Source organism: Pan paniscus, chromosome 9, assembly GCF_029289425.2.
Source record: "Pan paniscus chromosome 9, NHGRI_mPanPan1-v2.0_pri, whole genome shotgun sequence".
NCBI lineage: Eukaryota > Metazoa > Chordata > Mammalia > Primates > Hominidae > Pan > Pan paniscus.
In genome coordinates, this window is record NC_073258.2 from 69,296,787 (window position 1) to 69,315,604 (window position 18,818).

General features: G+C 53.8%; 1 protein-coding gene across 2 annotated transcripts in view; it reads left to right on the plus strand.

Annotated features, from left to right (window-relative positions):
- Positions 1 to 18,818, plus strand: part of LRP5 (LDL receptor related protein 5) — a 137,648-nt gene that overhangs the window by 31,234 nt on the left and 87,596 nt on the right. For both annotated transcript variants that reach the window (XM_034933196.4, XM_063608621.1), the window contains exons 2-3: positions 4,052 to 4,448; positions 13,473 to 13,670. In XM_034933196.4, the coding sequence (XP_034789087.1) occupies positions 4,052 to 4,448; positions 13,473 to 13,670 (595 nt within the window). The remainder of the gene's footprint in view (positions 1 to 4,051; positions 4,449 to 13,472; positions 13,671 to 18,818) is intronic.

Genomic DNA, 18,818 nt, shown 5'->3' on the forward strand with positions numbered 1-18,818 from the left:
ATCCTGGGCGTGATTCCTGTGTGCCTGCAGACCCCCTCGCGGCTGCCATCTCATCCTTTGGTGCACCTGTTGGCCAGACCTCCTGGTAGCGGGTGCTGCACTCCCCTGAATGTGCCGGGGCCTGGGGGCAGGGACCTGGGCTCCTCTCTCACTGAGTGGAGGGAACTCAGTGTCTTGGAGTTGGGGTGCCTGCAGGCTGGGTGGTGCAGGTGAAATGCAGACCCCTCAGCTGGTGTTCCAGAGCAGCTGCCTTCCCCCGCCTGAGGGACTTCACCCGCAGCCCAGTCAGGGGTGGCGCCTGGGTGCATCGCCGGCAGGCTGGGTAGGGGTTGAGCCTGGGTGGCCCTGCCTGTGAGCTGCATAGTTGTCGCCTTTGACCCTGAGTTTTCTTCGTTATCTGTTTGGACCTGTTTGGGGCAGGCAGGGGATGAGATCTGAAGATAAATGCCTGAGCTGTGGCCATCTCCTTTTGTGAGAGGTCAATGTCCAGTTCCGCTGCAGTTATAACATCCCATTTTTTTATTTCTTTTTATTTTTTCCTTTTTCTTTTTGAGATGGAGTCTCACTCTGTCACCCAGGCTGGAGTGCAATGGGGTGACCTCAGCTCACTGCAACCTCCACTTCTCGGGTTCAAGTGATTCTCCTGCCTCAGCCTCCTGACTAGCAGGGGTTACAGGCGTGAGCCACCACGCCCAGCTAATTTTTGTATTTTTAGTAGAGGCAAGGTTTCGTCATGTTGGCCAGGCTGGTCTCAAACTCCTGGCCTTAAGTGATCTGCCCGCCTCGGCCTCCCGAAGTGCTGAGATGACAGGTGTGAGCCACCGTGCCCGGCCCAGAACTCTTTAATTCCCACCTGAAACTTGCCGCCTTAAGCAGGTCCCCAGTCTCCCTGCCCTAGTCCCTGGTCCCACCATTCTGCTTTCTGTCTCAATGAATTTGCCTACCATAAGTACCTCATATAAATTGAATCATAAAGTATTTGTCTTTTTGTATCTGGCTTATTTCACTTAGCATAACATTCTTAAGTTTCATCCATGTTGTAGCATGTGTCAGAATCTCTTTTTTTTTTTTTGCAGACAGAGTCTCGCTCTGTCATCTAGACTGGAGTTCAGTGGCACGATCTCGGTTCACTGCAACATCTGCCTCCTGGGTCCAGGCAATTCTCCTGCCTCAGCCTCCTTAGTAGCTGGAACTACAGGCGCATGCCACCATGCCTTGCTAATTTTTGTATTTTTTGTGGAGGCAGGGTTTCACCATCTTGGCCAGGCTGGTCTTGAATTCCTGACCTCAGGTGATCCACCTGCCTCAGCCTCCCCAAGTGCTGGGATTACAGGCATGAGCCACCGTGCCTGACCAGAATTTTTTTCCTTTTTGAGACTGAATAATACTCCATTGTGTGGATGGAGCAGATTTTGCCCCACTATTCATCCCTCAGTAGAGGGACGCTTGGGTTGCTTCCATGTTTGTTTGTTTTTTTGTTTTTGTTTTGCTGTTGTTGTTTGTTTTTTTTGAGACAGAGTCTCGCTGTGTCACCCAGGCTGGAATGCAGTGGCGCAATCTTGGCTCACTGCAACCTCCGCCTCCAGGGTTCAAGTGATTCTCCTGCCTCAGACTTGTGAGTAGCTGGGATTACAGGTGCCCGTCACTATGCCCAGCTAATTTTTGTATTTTAGTAGAGACGGGGTTTCACCGTGTTGGCCAGGCTGGTCTCGAACTCCTGACCTCAGGTGATCCACCCGCCTCAGCCTCCCAAAGTGCTGGGATTACAGGCATGAGCCACCGTGCCTGGCCGCCTCCATGTTTTAGCTGTTGGGAAGGAGGCTGCTGTGATCCAGGGTGTATGCATATCTGATTGTGTCCCTGTTTTCAGTTCTTTTGGGTATATAACCCGAAGTGAAATTGCTGGGTCATATGGTAGTTCTATGTTTAAGTTTTTGGGGAACTGCCATGCTGTTTTTCATAGTAGCTGCACCATTTCACATTTTTGCCAGTGGTGCACAAGGGTTCCAGTTGCTCCAGATCCTCACCAACACTTGCTATTTTGTTTTTTTGATAGTAGCCATCCTAATTGGTGCAAGATGGTATCTTATTGTAGTTTTGATTTGCATTTCCCTGATGATTAGGGATATATTAAGCCTGTTTTGATGTGTTTATTGGCCATTTATATGTCATCTTTGGAGAAACGTCTGTTCAAGTTGTTTGCCCATTTTTGAGTTGGCTTAGTTGTTTTCTCATTGTTGAGTTTTAGGAGTTCTCTGTATTTCATGGATATTAATCTCTTAGTAGATCTATGATTTGGAAATATTTTCTCTCATTCTGTGGGTTGCCTTTTTACTCTCTCGATAGTGTCTTTTGATGCACAAAATCTTTAGCTTCCCATGAAGTCCCGTTTGTCTTTATTTGTTGCCTATGCCTTCCTGTTGTTTGACTTTCACAGTGTCCCTCGTTGCCACAAAGAACTGTAGACCTAAGACGATGACAGCACGGGTGGGGCGGCGCAGGCGCCGCTGTCATTTTCCTGGCCTCAGGTCCTCTGTGTGTCCTCCCATCCTGTGGAGCATGTCTCCTGGGAATGGGAGGGGCCAGGATTTGAGCCAGTGCTTGTCTTGGCAGGGAGGCCTGTGCTCGGAACCATCTACCCCACTGCCCTGGGGTCTCTTGGGCCATGCTCTGGCCCTTTGTGTTCCCAGCTACCCTCATAGAGGCTGCAAATCTTTCCCCTGCTGAAATGAAACCAACTGAACTAACTACAGGATTCAGTTCTGTGATTGTCATTGGCTGAGTTGAGTTTGTTTTGGCTTTCTCTTTCTTGGTGAAGGTGGGAGTGTGGGGTTGGCTGGGCTCCCCCATCTGCGCAGGAGGACCCAGGGGTCTGCAGTTTTCATGAGGAATGTCAGCTGTTTCAAGCCAAGGCTTCAGATGTTTTTTGGGGGTGTTTGTGGCCAGCCCAGCCTAGCCCTGCTGACAGCAGACACGGACTGATGGAGCTCCCTGGAGGCCCTTAACCTCCTCGTGTCCACATCTTGTGTTCACTCCTCATGTGGCTTCTTAGTCCCTCTGAGTCTGTGTTGGGGGTTGCTGGACCCTCCTGGGCCGACATCTGAGGTGTCTGGTGGGGTGATGGTCTCAAGGCCTCTCCTGATTTCTCATTCAGCCCGTTGTGGGAATGAGACCGTTGTCTGTGAGATGAGGCTTCTTGCACAGGCAGAAGGGGCTGAGGGCTGCGGTGCAGAGGGAGGTGAGGGAGCCAGCCTGGCCACAGGCAGATCAGGAATGCTTGGGGTGGGGTGGTGGAGAGAAGTGTAGGTGAGGCCAGAGGCCAAGGCCTTGGAGGCCAGGCTAGGGGGTCTGACCTTGTTCTGCATGGCACTGGCACAGGGAGCTGTGGAAGGTGTCTGAGCCAAGGGGTGGCATTCCAGAGTGACCCTTTAAATGTAGGAATGTCCAGAAGCAGGGTGGGAGAAATATGGAATACAGGGGTGGATGGGAAGCTGAGGCCACGGCCAAGGAAACGGGCCTGAGCTTGGACAGTGGTCAAAGACTTGTAAGGGAATCTTGAGGCTCTGTCTGGCCTGGGCTCTGAACCCCTCAAAAAATGTGGCCCTGTGGCTGGGTCTGTAGCGAGCAGCATGGCCAATGCTGTGCCTGCATGTCCCCGTCCCCTGTGTCAGGCCAACAAAGGGGATGTGGCTTCTCTGCAGAACAGGACAGGGCCCCTGTAGCCTCTGGAGGACGATGTGGGAGGTTTTGGGCATGGCAGGAAGGGTCACCCATATCTGGGGGAACAGACATAACAGTTGGTAAACAAACAGGTGCTGTCACCGAATGTGGGAAGAAGGCTGTTTGCTGCGCTGCAGGAGCCTCTGAATGATGCGGGCCGGGGCTGCCCAGGCAACTTCCTGACAACGCCTTAGGGGTGGGAGGAAGGAACTGGAGGTCTTGGGCATGGGCAGGGCAGTACCAGGAGTGCTCTGGGCATAGTGCTCCATCCCAGGGCTGTGTATCTTGCTGGCTTAGCCAGTGGCCCTCACGGTTTGCTTCTGCCCCACAGCCTCGCCGCTCCTGCTATTTGCCAACCGCCGGGACGTACGGCTGGTGGACGCCGGCGGAGTCAAGCTGGAGTCCACCATCGTGGTCAGCGGCCTGGAGGATGCGGCCGCAGTGGACTTCCAGTTTTCCAAGGGAGCCGTGTACTGGACAGACGTGAGCGAGGAGGCCATCAAGCAGACCTACCTGAACCAGACGGGGGCCGCCGTGCAGAACGTGGTCATCTCCGGCCTGGTCTCTCCCGACGGCCTCGCCTGCGACTGGGTGGGCAAGAAGCTGTACTGGACGGACTCAGAGACCAACCGCATCGAGGTGGCCAACCTCAATGGCACATCCCGGAAGGTGCTCTTCTGGCAGGACCTTGACCAGCCGAGGGCCATCGCCTTGGACCCCGCTCACGGGTAAACCCTGCTGCGACTCCACCTGGGTCCAGGGGGCGGGGAGTGTCACCATTTCTCTCTCGAATTTACATGAGCCCAAGCTGTTTTTCAGAAAAAGGGTGTGACTCTTAAAATGAATTCGTGGGGGGTGTGTTGGCTCATGCCTGTAATCCCAGCACTCTGGGAGGCCAAGGCGGGCAGATCACCTGAGTCCAGGAATTCAAGACCACACTGGGCAACATGGTGAGACCCCATTTCTACAAAATATACAAAAATTAATCGGGTGTGATGGTATGCACCTGTAATCCCAGCTTCTTGGGAGGCTGAGGTAGGAGGATCATTTGAGCCTGGGAGATCGAGGCTGCAGTGAACTGTGATCCCACCACTGCACTCCAGCCTGGGCGACAAAGTGAGGAGATCCTGTCTCAAAAAAAAAAAAAGAGCTCAGCTTTCAAGATTTGTTATTGTTGAAGGAATTACTTCCCCTTGAGATTCCACAGTTATGTTCCTTTTTTTTTTTTTTTTTTAAATTGAGATGGAGTCTTCCTTGTTGCCCAGGCTGGAGTGCAGTGGCACAATCTCGGCTCACTGCAACCTTCGCCTCCCGGGTTCAAGTGATTCTCCTGCCTCAGCTTCCCAAGTAGCTGGGATTACAGGCGCCCACCACCATGCCCAGCTAATTTTTGTAGTTTTGGTACAGATGGGGTTTCACCATGGTGGCTAGGCTGGTCTCGAACTCCTGACCTCAGGTGATCCACCCACCTCGGCCTCCCAAAGTGCTGGGATTACAGACGTGAACCACCGCGCCTGGCCCATAGTTATGTTCCTTTTTAAAACTTGCATGTCTGAGGCAACCGATGTGGTTGGCCATGGGTTTGAATGGTTAAACACATCTTTGCTGTGTGTATGGTGGGCGGCCTGGGAAGTGCGGACGCTCAGGCAGGTGGAATTTGCACCTTCTCCTGGCTTTCTAATTGCATTGGCTGAAAAAGTGCAGCTCCTTGTCTGGAAGCAGAACCTGCTGGGAGTGGTTCTCGGGTCCGTTCTGGAAGCTGCCCTGTGTCCTCCTCAGCTCCTAGTCTGGCTGAGTTCACCTGGGCCCTTGAAGGCTCAGGGCCTGGCCGTGATCCCAGGTGGGGAGAGCGTGGGTGGCAGGAAAGCTTTGGAGTCGAAGTCCGGGGTGGAGAGTTTAAGGGGAGGAGGCCCAGCTCCACTGGCCAGCTAGGCCAGGTCACCCCAGACTCCCGAGCAGAGGGAACAGTTTGCTTGGCCACCCCTTGTCCCTCCTTTGTCCCTTTTCTTGCAGCCTGGGAGTGACTCTGGGGGCCGTACACACACCCTTACCTGGGCTGTGCTGAGCCCTGGCCCTTGCTGACCTGTCAGGTTCTGTGCTGGGTCAGTGTCAGAACTGGTTGGCAGAGGTCTTGACTAGAACACACGAGCCATTTCCCACCACCCCCAGGCTCAGTTGGAAGCCCTTTGCCTGTTAGTTCATTCAGTGTCACCACAGTCTCTCAGCACTCCCAGCCTGGACCTCACCGGTTGAGGGGCCGGCCTAGATCTTCTTTGCGCAATGGCACGATCTCAGCTCACTGCAACCTCCACCTCCCGGGTTCAAGTGATTCTCCTGCCTCAGCCTCCTGAGTAGCTGTGATTACAGGCGTGCACTACCACACCTGGCTAGGTTTTGTATTTTTAGTAGACACAGGGTTTCGCCATGTTGGCCAGGCTGGTCTCAAACTCCTAACCTCAAGTGATCCACCCGCCTCGGCCTCCCAAAGTGTTGGGATTGCAGGTGTGAGCCACTGCACCCAGCCTGACCTAGATCTTCTAGGTTAGAAAGTCCCAGGAGTGGGCGGCCGTGCGTCCAGGCCTGCCACAGGAGCCCGCCTGCCCTCCTCCCTGAAGTCAGGGCTCTGGAAGCCCTTCCCTTGGCCGTGCCCTGTGGGACAGTGTCCAAGCTCTGGAGTAGGATTGAAGACCCCTGGGCTCTAGTCCTGGGGCCACCAACTTGCTGTTGCCCTTTGCAGTGACCTCCTCCTGACTCCCATGGTGCCGGCTGCAGGAGCCGGGCGGGAGGGGCTGGTTGCCAGATCCTGCAGATGCCCCTCCTCTGGGCCTGCCCAGGGTAGTGGGAATGAGGGTGCGGGGTGAGGGTCTGTCCTCACCAAGGCTGGTGTTTGGGAGCTCGGGAAGCAGAGTGCCATGTGGCCAAGTTCACCTCTTTGCTCTGTGCGGTGACTTAGGAAGCCATTGACTGGCTTCTGACGAGCACGGGAAGGGCTGGAGCCTTTCAGAGCCCAACAGGTTTGTGTGAGAGCCAGGCGTGTGTGTGTCTGAGCAACTGAGTGTGGGAGTGGGAGGATGTGAGCGTGTGTGTGTGTGCGTGTGCACGCATATGCGTGCATACGTGTGAGCCTGTGTGTGTCCGTGTGTGTGCATGCATGCGTGTGAGTGGATATTTGTGTGTGTATGAGTGTGCGCACGTGACTGTGTGTGCACGTGTATGTGCCCGTGTGAGCGAGTATGTGCGCGAGAGTGTCTGCATCTGAACCAGTCTGTGTGTAAGTACGGGGTACCAGCAGGGGTGGGACGCGGTGGAATTTATCGCCAAAGTATTTTGAGTCCCTGAGGTCAGGCCAGAGCAGCCTCGTGCCCCCACTACCTGAGAAGTGCCCCCGGCCTCCCAGGGGTGCTGTGCTGGGCAACCACTCATCCCTGGAGCCCCTCGTATGCCCTCGCTGCCCTCCGAGTGGGCTAGCCACCCCCGCAGCTGCCAGGGAGCCAGCTGACCTCCGGGTCAGCCTCTGTTCCGCCTGGTGAACTGTTGCCCTCTCAGCCCTCTCCCCCTGCACTGTGACTCCAGGAGTCGCGGGGTTACTGACCTTCTTTTTGGAAGGGTCGGCTGGTGTAGCAGTGTCTCTGGCTAGGAGGGGGCATCTGCAGTAGTCGGAGAGGCTGAAGATAGCAGCTTGCTAGAAGCCCTCTCCCAGGGCCGGCCTGCGGTTGCTCACCAGCGGCTGCCGTGGCCATCGTGTCGCCAGGACCTGCGCTCCTCCTGTCCTTGCGTTCCCTCCCAGCGTGGGTCGCTGCAGCTCCCTCACCTCCCAACCAGGCATCCACTGCATTTGTGAGCCCTTGCGCACTGGTCCTGCTCCCCACGCAGCGGGTATAGCCCAGTCTCTGGCCCTTTCAGTGAGTGGGAGGAGATGGTAAATGAATAGTATTTGAAAGGGACGTGTGCGTAGGGGGATAAAGCAGTGCTTGGGTGCTGTGGCGAGGGGCTTCTGTCGGAGCTCAGGTGCTGGGAAGGCCTCTTGGTGACTTTTGAGTCGAGACTGGAAGCAGATGAGGCTGAGAACCGTGTGGCTGTCTGGGGGCAGCGCGGTCCAGGCAGAGGGATCAGCCAGTGCAAAGGCCCTGGGCTGGTTTGGGGCGGGGCCTGTTTGAGGGGCTGTAGCAGAATGTAGGGAAACAGGGCCCAAGGTGTGAGGAGAGGACACATGAGGTCTCGAGCAGAGGAGGTGCCAGCTCTGACTCGTGCTGGAGGGCATCCCCTGGTGGCTGGAGCGAGAGTGAGCTGTGGGGTGGGTGGCGTGGGGGCAGGAGCCCTGTCCACAGTTATTACCAGAGAAAAGACAGCTGGATTTGCTGGCACTCTGCATGTAGGTTCGATAGAAAGATGAGACAAGGTTGGCACGGTGCCACTCTGTGCCTCAGTATCCTTGTCTGTACAGAGGCGTGACCATGCTGCATGTCATGAGGAAAACACCAAGAACAGTTTGTGAGTTCAACAAATGTTAGCTGTCATTATAATAAAAATGCCCTTTCCTCGCCACCAGAAGTCCAGTCTCCATGCCTACGTGGTTTTGTCTTTTTACTTCTTTATGGCTTTTGCTATGTTGGTTGGGAAGTGCTCAGTGCTAGGTTGGGAGGTGATCAGTCGGGAGGTGCTAGGTGATTTGTTGGGAGGTGCATGATGCTCAGTTGGGAGGTGCTAGGTGCTCGGTTGGAAGGTGATTGGTACTTTGTTAGGAGGTGCTTGGCGCTTGGTTGGGAGTTGTTGGTGTCCAGTTGAGAGGTGCTAGGTGCTTGGTTGGGAGGTATTTGATTGGGAGGTGCTTGGCACTTGGTTGGGAGGTGCTCTGCACTTGGTTGGGAGGTGCTCGGTGCTAGGTTGGGAGGTGATCAGTTGGGAGGTGCTAGATGCTCTGTTGGGAGGTGCATGATGCTCAGTTGGGAGGTGCTAGGCGCTTGGTTGGGAGGTAATTGGTCCTTGGTTGGGAGGTGCTTGGCACTTGGTTGGGAGGTACTTGGTGCCTGGTTGGGAGTAGTTGGTGTCCAGTTGAGAGGTGCTAGGTGCTTGGTTGGGAGGTATTTGATTGGGAGGTGCTTGGCATTTGGTTGGGAGGTACTTGGTGCTTGGTTGGGAGATGCTGGGCCCTTGGTTGGGAGCAGTCTTTCCCATGCTCAGATCTGAGCTGGCTTTGCCTGCATCATCTCTGCGAGCCAACTGTCCCTGTTTGGCTCTGGCTTTTCTTAACTATTTGAAATGGTTCCTTTACGTGCTTGCCTCTGAATTCTCTCCCAAAAGCCCTCCCCAGGATCACACCTGTGGCTGTTCACTCCCACCCCTGCCCCTGGGGCAAAGTTGACCTTAGTGTTGATTCCTGGGCCTCTCCCCACACCTTCCCTTTGCTCCAGTCATTTGAATGAGAGAGTGAAAACAGTGAGATGCCGGCTCCCACTCATCAGATCCAGTGATGCTGATGACGCCAGCCATGGTCCTACCCTGAGGTGCTGACTCTGTCCCTGTAGGCTCCATGTCTCCGGAGAGGGAGAGGGAGAGGGAGAGGATTCCAGCCTGTCACAGCGCCTGCGGGCAGCAACCCCTGCTCGCCAAATACTGACTTGAATAGTGGTCCTCAGGCATAAGTGTGGGCGCTGAGTCCTGGGGCAGGACTGCTGTCCTGAGAGTGGGGACAGTGGAGGGCGGGTTTGTCCTCTGTCCTGGCCACAGGCACACGGTTGCGAGGAGCATCTTGGCCTTCCTCCCGGCCCTGCTAGAGCCCCCGTCATCTCCTGTGCCCTCCTGCAGTGCTGTCCCCCACCAGGGTCCTTCCTCAGAGGAGGGGGTTCCTGCCCCGGCCATTGTCAGGAAGGGGGTCTCTGGGTCTGAGCGTCCACCTCAGTGTGCACGTGGCCAAAAGGATCAAGAGCCCTGCAGCCAGGGGGGCCCCTCCTGAGACTCGACTTCGTTGCAGTTTCAGCAATGCAGGTGGCCCCGTGCAGACATCCAGGCAGGGTTGAGGGAAGGCACATCCCTCCCAGGCCCAGGATACCCATGTGGGTGGCAGAGCGGGCTCTGGGGATGACCCTATGGCCCCTGAGGATCTGGGGCCAGAAAGACACTGGCTTAGCATGGGAGGAGTCCCCGGCCTGTACCAGCCTGACAAGGGGCTGCAGTGGCCCCCAGGTCTCAAATTAAAGCCAGGGTGAAACCCAACCCCCTCTTTAAAATGCAAAATGGCCCTTCCCTAAAATAACACACAACCACAACCGCAGCTGGCTCTGCACGAAGGCCATGCTGCAGCTCTTTTCTTCGGAAGTCGATTTTCCTCCGTGGAATTTGGCTGGGCTTGTGGTAGCGTTTGAGACTCTGCAAGAGCACGTCCACGCCAACCAGTCTCTGGTCACCGACTGGCTCGCAAATTCCCCATTTAAGGAAACCAGCAGGCCTCTGTTATGAAACTCAGGGAAGGAATGTGAATTATGCTCCATGCGGAGGCTCCTGCTCCTGCACGTTTTCCAGCCTTTTCCATGGGCCACGGTGGAGCATTTGGGGAAGGCCTGTGTGGATTCCCCCCCAACTCCAGACTGATGCCCCTGATACCTTCTCAGGAGGTGGCGGAGGGTCTGGGCTCTGTCCAGGCTCCTAGGGGTGGGGACGTGCAGGTAAAGCAAGGCGTCTGCCGCAGGCACGTGGGAGCCTTCCCTGGGCTGGCTGCCAGCACCTTGGAGTCCCAGGCTGCCAGGAAAAGTTCACCCACACCCGGGCTTTGCTGGCGAAGGGTGAGTCATATGATGGCCGGGCTCGGGCCCTCATCAGACACCAAGTGTGTTCCCAGAGCTGCCGCTCAGCGCCTGTAACCTGGAACAGGCCAGCCTTTCGGGGCCTCAGTTTTCTCATCTGTCTAATGGGAATAGCAATTCCCACCTTCCCTGTGTTGGTTGGGTTCTCACTAGATGCACAGGAGACAGCAGCTTGAGAGGGACTGTTTGGAGAGCTGTTCCATGTGACACCCCTCTTACCCTGTCCCCACGGGGCCGGAGGAGCAGGGGCTTGGTGATAGCAGCTGGGCGCAGTCAGCCTCTGCAGGGAAGAGGGCACGTTTGGTTCGAGGCTCCTATGCCCTCATTCTTGTTGATCTTGTCACAACCCCTCTGGAAGGTGGAGATGGTACTCGCTCAGGAACGATACCACTCAAGGAAGCATGGCCCCCTGGATGGGGTGGCCCTTGGTGCACCTGAGGCTCCTGAGGCTGCAGAGCACCATGGTGGGGGAGGAGGTGGCTGTGTGTCTGTCATTTGCCTCTTCTACTGAATGGAGACCCCCAGAGGGCAAAGTGGGGCTTGTTCTCCCTGTGTCCCGGGATCACTCTCATGCCTGGCTTGGGCGAGCTGCCTGTTTCTAAATCACTTGCTAAGGCTGAGGGGAATGGGGTTTGCCGCCCACCCCAGGAAGAAGGGAGCAAGGGAGTCAGCACCATTTTACAAGGACCAAGAGTGGGAGGAGGCTCCTCAGAGGACATTCTGGGCACTGTCCCCTTTCTCTGCTGTGAAGGGTGGACAAAACACAATAGGTCTGCCAGCCCTTGTGTCCTGTGGCTCATCCCAGCTGGCTGGGATGGGAACTGAGTCCTCCAAGCTGGTGTGGTTCCCCTCTGGTCTCCGCTGAGAGTCACGCCCAGCCTCTGGGCACACACCCTGTGGTCACCTCCAAACAGGGCACACTGGGCACTGGCGGGGGTGGGACCTGCCATCCCAGACCTCGTGTCTACTCACTTTGTCTTGGTTCATTGGCCAGAGATCAAGTAAGGGCGCCCTGAGGATGTGCTTGTTTCTCATGGATGGGTGATGCTTGTCTCTTGGGAACATGGAGAAGCAAAGCCACGTCGCCCACAGACCTACCCAGGAACAGCTGCAGCTTCAGGTTCAGGGTCCATCCCAGCCATGGGTTTTATTCTTTTTTTTTTGAGACGGAGTGTTGCTGTCTCCCAGGCTGAGAGTGCAGTGGTGTGATCTTGGCTCACTGCAAGCTCCGCCTCCCGGGTTCACGCCATTCTCCTGCCTCAGCCTCCCGAGTAGCTGTGACTACAGGTGTCCGCCACCATGCCCGGCTAATTTTTTTTTTGTACTTTTAGTAGAGACGGGGTTTCACCGTGTTAGCCAGGATGGTCTCGATCTCCTGACCTCGTGATCCGCCCATCTCGGCCTCCCAAAGCGCTGGAATTACAGGCATGAGCCACCGCACCCAGCCTTTTTTTTTTTTTTAGGCAGGGTCTCACTCTGTCATCCAGGCTGGAGTGCAGTGGTACAGTCACAGCTCACTGCAGCCTCGACCTCCCAGGGCTGAAGGGATCCTCCCACGTCAGCCTCCCAAGTAGCTGGGACTACAAGAGTGTGCCACCATGCCCAGCTAACTTTTTTTTAATTTTTATTTTTTGTAGAGGCGGGATTTTGCCATGTTGCCCAGGGTGGCTCAAGTGACCCACCCACCTCAGCCTCCCGAAGTACTGGAATTACAGGTGCGAGCCATCGTGCCTGGCCATGTTTTGTTGTTTTTAAATAGACTTAATTTTTTCAAACAGTTGTAGGTTCACAGCAAAATTGATGAGCAGCAGGTACTGAGTTCCTATACATCCCTGTCCTCACACCCACACAGCCTTCCCAACTGTCAGCATCCTGTGCAGGGTGGTACATTTGTTACAACTGATGAAAGCTGGCTGACGCACCATCACCCAAAATCCACGTTTACACGAGGGTTCGCCCTTGATTTGTACATTCTTGGTTTAGACAGATGAATAAGGACATGCACCCACCATTCCATGTCATACAGGATAGTTCCACTGCCCTGATTTTCTGTGCTCCACTCATTCATCCCTCTCCTCTCCAACTCCTGGCAACCACTGATGCTTTACTGTCTCTGTGTATTTGCTTTTTCCAGAGTGTTATAGAATTGGACTCATACAGATTGGCTCTTTCACCTACTAACATGCATTTAAGTTTCCTCCATGTCTTTTCATGGCTTGATAGATCATTTCTTTTCTTTTCTTTTTTTTTTTTTTTGAGATGGAGTCTCGCTCTGTCGCCCAGGATGGAGTGCAATGGTGCGATTTCTGCTCACTGCAACCTCCCCCTCCCGGGTTCAAATGATTCTCCTGCCTCAGCCTCCTAAGTAGCTGGGACTACAGGTGCTCACTACCACGCCTGGCTAATGTTTTGTATTTTTAGTAGGGACGGGGTTTCACTGTGTTAGCCAGGATGGTCTTGATCTCCCGACCTCGTGATCCACCCGCCTTGGCCTCCCAAAGTGCTGGGATTAGAGGTGTGAGCCACTGGGCCCGGCCGATAGCTCATTTCTTTATACCACTAAATAATATTCCATCCTGAGTGTTTTGAATTGCCTTTTAGAGGTTCATTTACAGCATTTTCATGGTAGCAAAAAAATCAGAAATAACCTGAAGTTCTTTAAAAAACTTACAGCAGAGTACACTAGGCAATCATCAAAAGAACAAGGAATCTTTCTATCCGCGAGAAGGGAAGGTGCCCAGAATTTACTGTTAACTGAGAACAAGTTGGAAATAGTATATTTTGATTGCCCAGCTTAAGGCAGGAATACCTGAAACCATACCTGTTGGTTATTTCCGATGGGTGAGATTTTAGGGCAAGTTCACTGTCTATTGTTTCATGTCTGCATCTATGTAGACAAAAACAAAAAACAGATCTGTGTTAGCTGCTTCTCTTGCCCTGCCCCCGTCACAGGTACATGTACTGGACAGACTGGGGTGAGACGCCCCGGATTGAGCGGGCAGGGATGGATGGCAGCACCCGGAAGATCATTGTGGACTCGGATATTTACTGGCCCAATGGACTGACCATCGACCTGGAGGAGCAGAAGCTCTACTGGGCTGACGCCAAGCTCAGCTTCATCCACCGTGCCAACCTGGATGGCTCGTTCCGGTAGGTACCCACGCAGTCCTGGGGCACCCCTTTCCCCTTTGTCCCCAGGGCTTTTGAAGGCGTTCCTTCTTAACTCAGGCCTACAGACTCTTCTCTGAAACTCTGGGGCCCTGAGGAATGCAGGACTTCTCAGAACTTGGAACAGCTTCAGGGTCTGTGTGGCATTTGCCACCAGCCCTTGAATATTTCTATAGCAAATGTGGCACGTTCATTCTAAGTAGGGCAGAAAAGACTATCTGTAGCCCACACCCATGCACAGTTTTTTTTTTTTTTTAACTTTGTTTTTTTGAGACAGAGTCTCACTCTTTCACCCAGGCTGGAGTGCAATGGCATAATCTCAGCTCACTGCAGCCCCCACCTCCCAGGCTCAAGTGATCCTCCCGCCTCAGCCTCCCGAGTAGCTGGGACTACAGGAGTGCGCCACCACACCTGGCTAATTTTTGTATTTTTGGTAGAGACGGGGTCTCACATGTTGCTCAGGCTGGTCTCAAACTCCTAAGCTCAAGGGATCCTTCCCCTCGGCTCCCAGAGTGCTGGGATTACAGGCGTGAGCCACTGCGCCCGGCCCATGCACCAAATGAGGTTTTATCACCAGATGAGCAACAAAAGCTTTCCATCTTCAGAGCGTCTTTGATTTTGGAATTGTTGGGGAGGGCTTATGGCCCAGCAGGGTTGTGAACAGTAACCCTGTCACACGCACCACCCCCACCCTGGCCCTATCCCAGCTCAGGCATCCTGAGGGCAACAGCCGGAAGCTGTCTCAGTTATTGGTCTCACCAGGGGGCCTTCCACATGGTCAGTGCTCAATAAAATGGGCCGAGAATGAGTAGGAAGGGTTTTCCTCTCGTTGGTTAATTGCTTTTAGAGCCTTCTGGTCAGCATAGCTTCCCAGCTCCGTACTTAATTACCCCTTATAGAAACATCCCTTCTGTGTACAGGTGAAGGGCAGTTTATTCACTAACCAAGTGCTGCCTGCTGCTAGCCCTGTGCTAGGTGTCAGGGATCCTCCTGGGACGGCAGACCCCATTCCTGCACTAGTGGAGCTCCTGGCCCAGGCAGGGATGTGGCAGGTGTCTGTGCAGAGGGCAGTAGTGACTGCATGGGAGGACTCAGTGGCTGGATTTCTGCAAACACAGGCCAACACCCACATGAACAGACTTGAGGGCTTGGGCAGCTTTGCTCCACACTTGCCAGGCCTCGTGTGTTAGTTATCCATTGCTGTGTAACAAAACAGCCCACAACTTAACAGCCTGAAACAGCAAACAGGTTTTTTATGGGGAGGGAGTCAGTGATGAGGAGTGGATTAGCTGGGTGCTTCTGGCTCAGGGTGTGACCTGAGGGTACACTCAAGCTCCTGGCTGGGCCTCAGTCATCTGAAGGTTTGAGTGAGGCCGGGACATCCACTTCCAAGCTCATTCTCAGGGCAAGAGGCCTCAGTTTCTCCTGTTCCTCTTATGCTGAGCCACACATCTCTTTTGGGCTGGTTTGAAAATATCCTGTTGTCCCTGGAAGTGCAGACCAGCGGGTCTGGTTTGAGATTTGGAAATGTGGTTACCCTGTAGACTGTGGTTCTTGGGAGCTGAGTGATCTTACAGTTATGAAGGGTGGACGAGAGGATAGAAAGGCTGCAGCTGGGAGTGCCCTGGTCAAAGGATGGTGACAGGGGACAGTGAGGGTGATGGAGGTTGAAACATGCTAATGGTGGTGGCGGTGGTGGCGGCGAATCCTTCCATAGCACTTACTGTTTTCCAGGGACCTTTATCAGTTCATTTAATGCTCACACCACCTCTATGAAACGTTTGCTATTATGTTTTATTTTTATTTATATTTTTATTGTTTTGAGGCAGGGTCTCACTTCGTCACCCAGGCTGGAGTGCATTGGCACAATCATGGTTCACTGCAGCCTTGACCTCTTTTTTTGTTTGTTTGTTTGTTTGTTTTTTTTTGGGATGGAGTCTTGCTCTGTCCCCCTGGCTGGAGTGCAGCGGCACCATCTTGGCTCACTACAACCTCCACCTCCTAGGTTCTAGTGATTCTCCTGCCTCAGCCTCCCAAGTAGCTGGGATTACAGGTGCCCGCCACCACGCCTGGCAAATTGTTGTATTTTTTTTAGTAGGGACGGGGTTTCACCATGTTGGCCAGGCTGGTCTTGAACTCCTGATCACAAGTGATCCACCCACCTGAGCCTCTCAAAGTGCTGGGATTACAGGCGTGAGCCACCACACGCGGCCACAGCCTTGACTTCTTGGGCTCAAGTGTTCCTCCCACCTCAGCCTCCCAAGTAGCTGAGACCACAGGCACATACCACCACGCCTGGCTAATTTATTTGGTATTTTTTTTGTAGAGATGAGGTTTCACCATGTTGCCCAGGCTGGTCTCAAACTCCTGAGCTTAAGCCATGTGTCCACCTCGGCCTCTCAAAGCACTGGGATTATAGGTGTGAACCACTGTGCCTAGCCTGTGTTTGCTATTTTGATCCCCTGTGCACAGAGAAGCATGTGAATTTGCCCAGAGCCACACAGCTAGTCCCAGCCAGGGTTGGAACATAGGGTCTGTAGCCCCAGGGTCTGGTCTGTTCTCAGCCTCTCTCCCACCTGCTTCCCCGCGGGATTCTTCTGCCTCTGCAGCGGCCATCGCTCTTCATGATGCACCTGGGGCTATTCACATGGAAGCGTCGTGTGTGGGGGAACGAGCTCTGGAGCCACACAGACCTGTGCAGGCCCCTTTATCTGTGACTGTGGCTGGGGCAAGGGCCGAGGCTGACCTTCCCTCAGTGCTTCTGGCTGAGGCAGAGCATGGCCCAGGGAGCAACCGAGAGTGATGGGCCTCTGGCTTCTCTCACTGAAAAATGGCCACATGGGCTGGGCGCCATGGCTTACGCGTGTAATCCCAGCACTTTGGGAGGCCGAGGCGGGCGGATTACGAGGTCAGGAGATCGAGACCATCCTGGCTAACACGGTGAAACCTCGTCTCTACTAAAAATACAAAACATTAGCCAGGTGTGGTGGTGGGTGTCTGTAGTCCCAGCTACTTGGGAGGCTGAGGCAGGAGAATGGCGTGAACCTGGGAGGCGGAGCTTGCAGTGAGCTGAGATCCCGCCACTGCACTCCAGCCTGGGCGACAGAGCAAGACTCTATCTCAAAAAAAAAAAAAAAAAAAAAGGCTGGGCGTGGTGGCTCACGCCTGTAATCCCAGCACTTTGGGAGGCTGAGACGGGCGGATCACGAGGTCAGGAGATTGAGATCATCCTGGCTAACACAGTGAAACCCTGTCTCTACTAAAAATACAAAAACTTAGCCGGGCATCGTGGTGGGCACCTGTAGTCCCAGCTACTCGGGAGGCTGAGGCAGGAGAATGGCGTGAACCTGGGAGGTGGAGCTTGCAGTGAGCTGAGATCCTGCCACTGCACTCCAGCCTGGGCTACAGAGCGAGACTCTGTCTCAAAAAAAAAAATAATAAAATAAAATAATAAAATTAAAGAATTAAAAGTAAGGCCGGGCGTGGTGGCTCACGCCTGTAATCCCAGAACTTTGGGAGGCCAAGGCAGGTGGATCATGAAGTTAGGAGATCGAGACCATCCTGGGTAACACAGTGAAACCCCATCTCTACTAAAAATACAAAAAAATTAGCCAGGCATGGTGGCCGGTGACTATAGTCCCAGCCACTCGGGAGGCTGAGGCAGGAGAATGGCGTGAACCCGGGAGGCAGAGCTTGCAGTGAGCTGAGATGGCACCACTGCACTCCAGCCTGGGCGACAGAGCGAGACTCTGTCTCAAAAAAACAAAAACAAAAAAAAATAAAATTAGAAAATTAGCTGGCCATGGTGGTACATACCTGTGTTCCCAGCTACTCAGGAGGCTGAGGCAGGAGGATGGATTGAGCTTAGGAGATTGAGGCTGCAGTGAGCCATGATCACACCACCGCACTCCAGTCTGGGTGACAGAGCAAGACCCTGTCTCAGAAAACAAACAAAAAAGATAACATTGTGGAAAACAGTTTGGTGATTCCTTGAGACGTAAACATTGATTTACGTATGACCCAGCAATTCCGCTCCTAGCTGTATACTCTTAAGAATCTAAAACAGGTCTTCACACAAAATGTGAATGGACAGTAATGTCCGTAGCAGCACTGTGCACAACAGCCGAGGGTGGAAATGACACAAAGGTCCCCCAGTGGGTGAATGGATGCACAGATTGGGTTCTGTCTGCACACTGGAATATGGTTCACCCCTAAAACGGGATGAAGCACTGACATGCTACAGCCTGGATGAACCTCGAAAACATGGTGCCAAGTCAAAGAAGACAGACATTAGAGGCTGTATATTGTGATTCCGTTTATATGAGATGTTTAGAATGTGTGTAGTTAAGTCCATCAAAAGTGTTTGCCGGGGCTGGGGGCGGGGACTGGGGAGTGACTGCTGACGGGTGTGGGGTTTGCCTGTGGGGCAATGGAAGTGCTTTGGAACTAGACAGAAGTGGAGGCTGCACCACCTTGCGAATGCACTAGGTAACACTATTCACTTTAAAGTGGTAAATTTAGGCTGGGTGCAGTGGCTTATGCCTGTAATCCCAGCACTTTGAGAGGCCAAGGCGGGTGGATCGCCTGAGCTCAGGACTTCAAGACCAGCCTTGGGCAACATGGCAAAACCCTGTCTCTACCAAAAAAATACCCCCCAAAAATTAGCTGGGTGTGGTGGTGCACGCCTGTGGTCCCAGCTACTCTGGAGGCTGAGGTGGGAGAATCGCTTGAACCTGGGAGGCAGAGGTTGCAGTGAGCTGAGATCACACCACTGCACTCCAACCTGGGTGACAGAGTGAGACCCCATCTCCAAAAAAAAAAAAAAAAAGTAAACGTATGTCCTGTGAATTTTACTTCAATAATTTTCTTAGAAAACAGCATCAACAAAAATGAACAGAAGAGGTGGTGGATCTGCAGAGCCCACAGCTCCCATCTTCCCTGTGCCACTTCATGAGTGTCACCCTCTCCTGGCAACTGTGCTGAGGGCTGGGGACGTGGCGGGGACCCTCTGCCCCCAGGCCCACCCTCAGGGAGCCTGTCACGGGGCGAGGGTCATTAAGCAAATAAAACTGCACATTACTGACCACGTCACATTATGATCCTGTTCCCAGTGTCCATAATCTCATTACA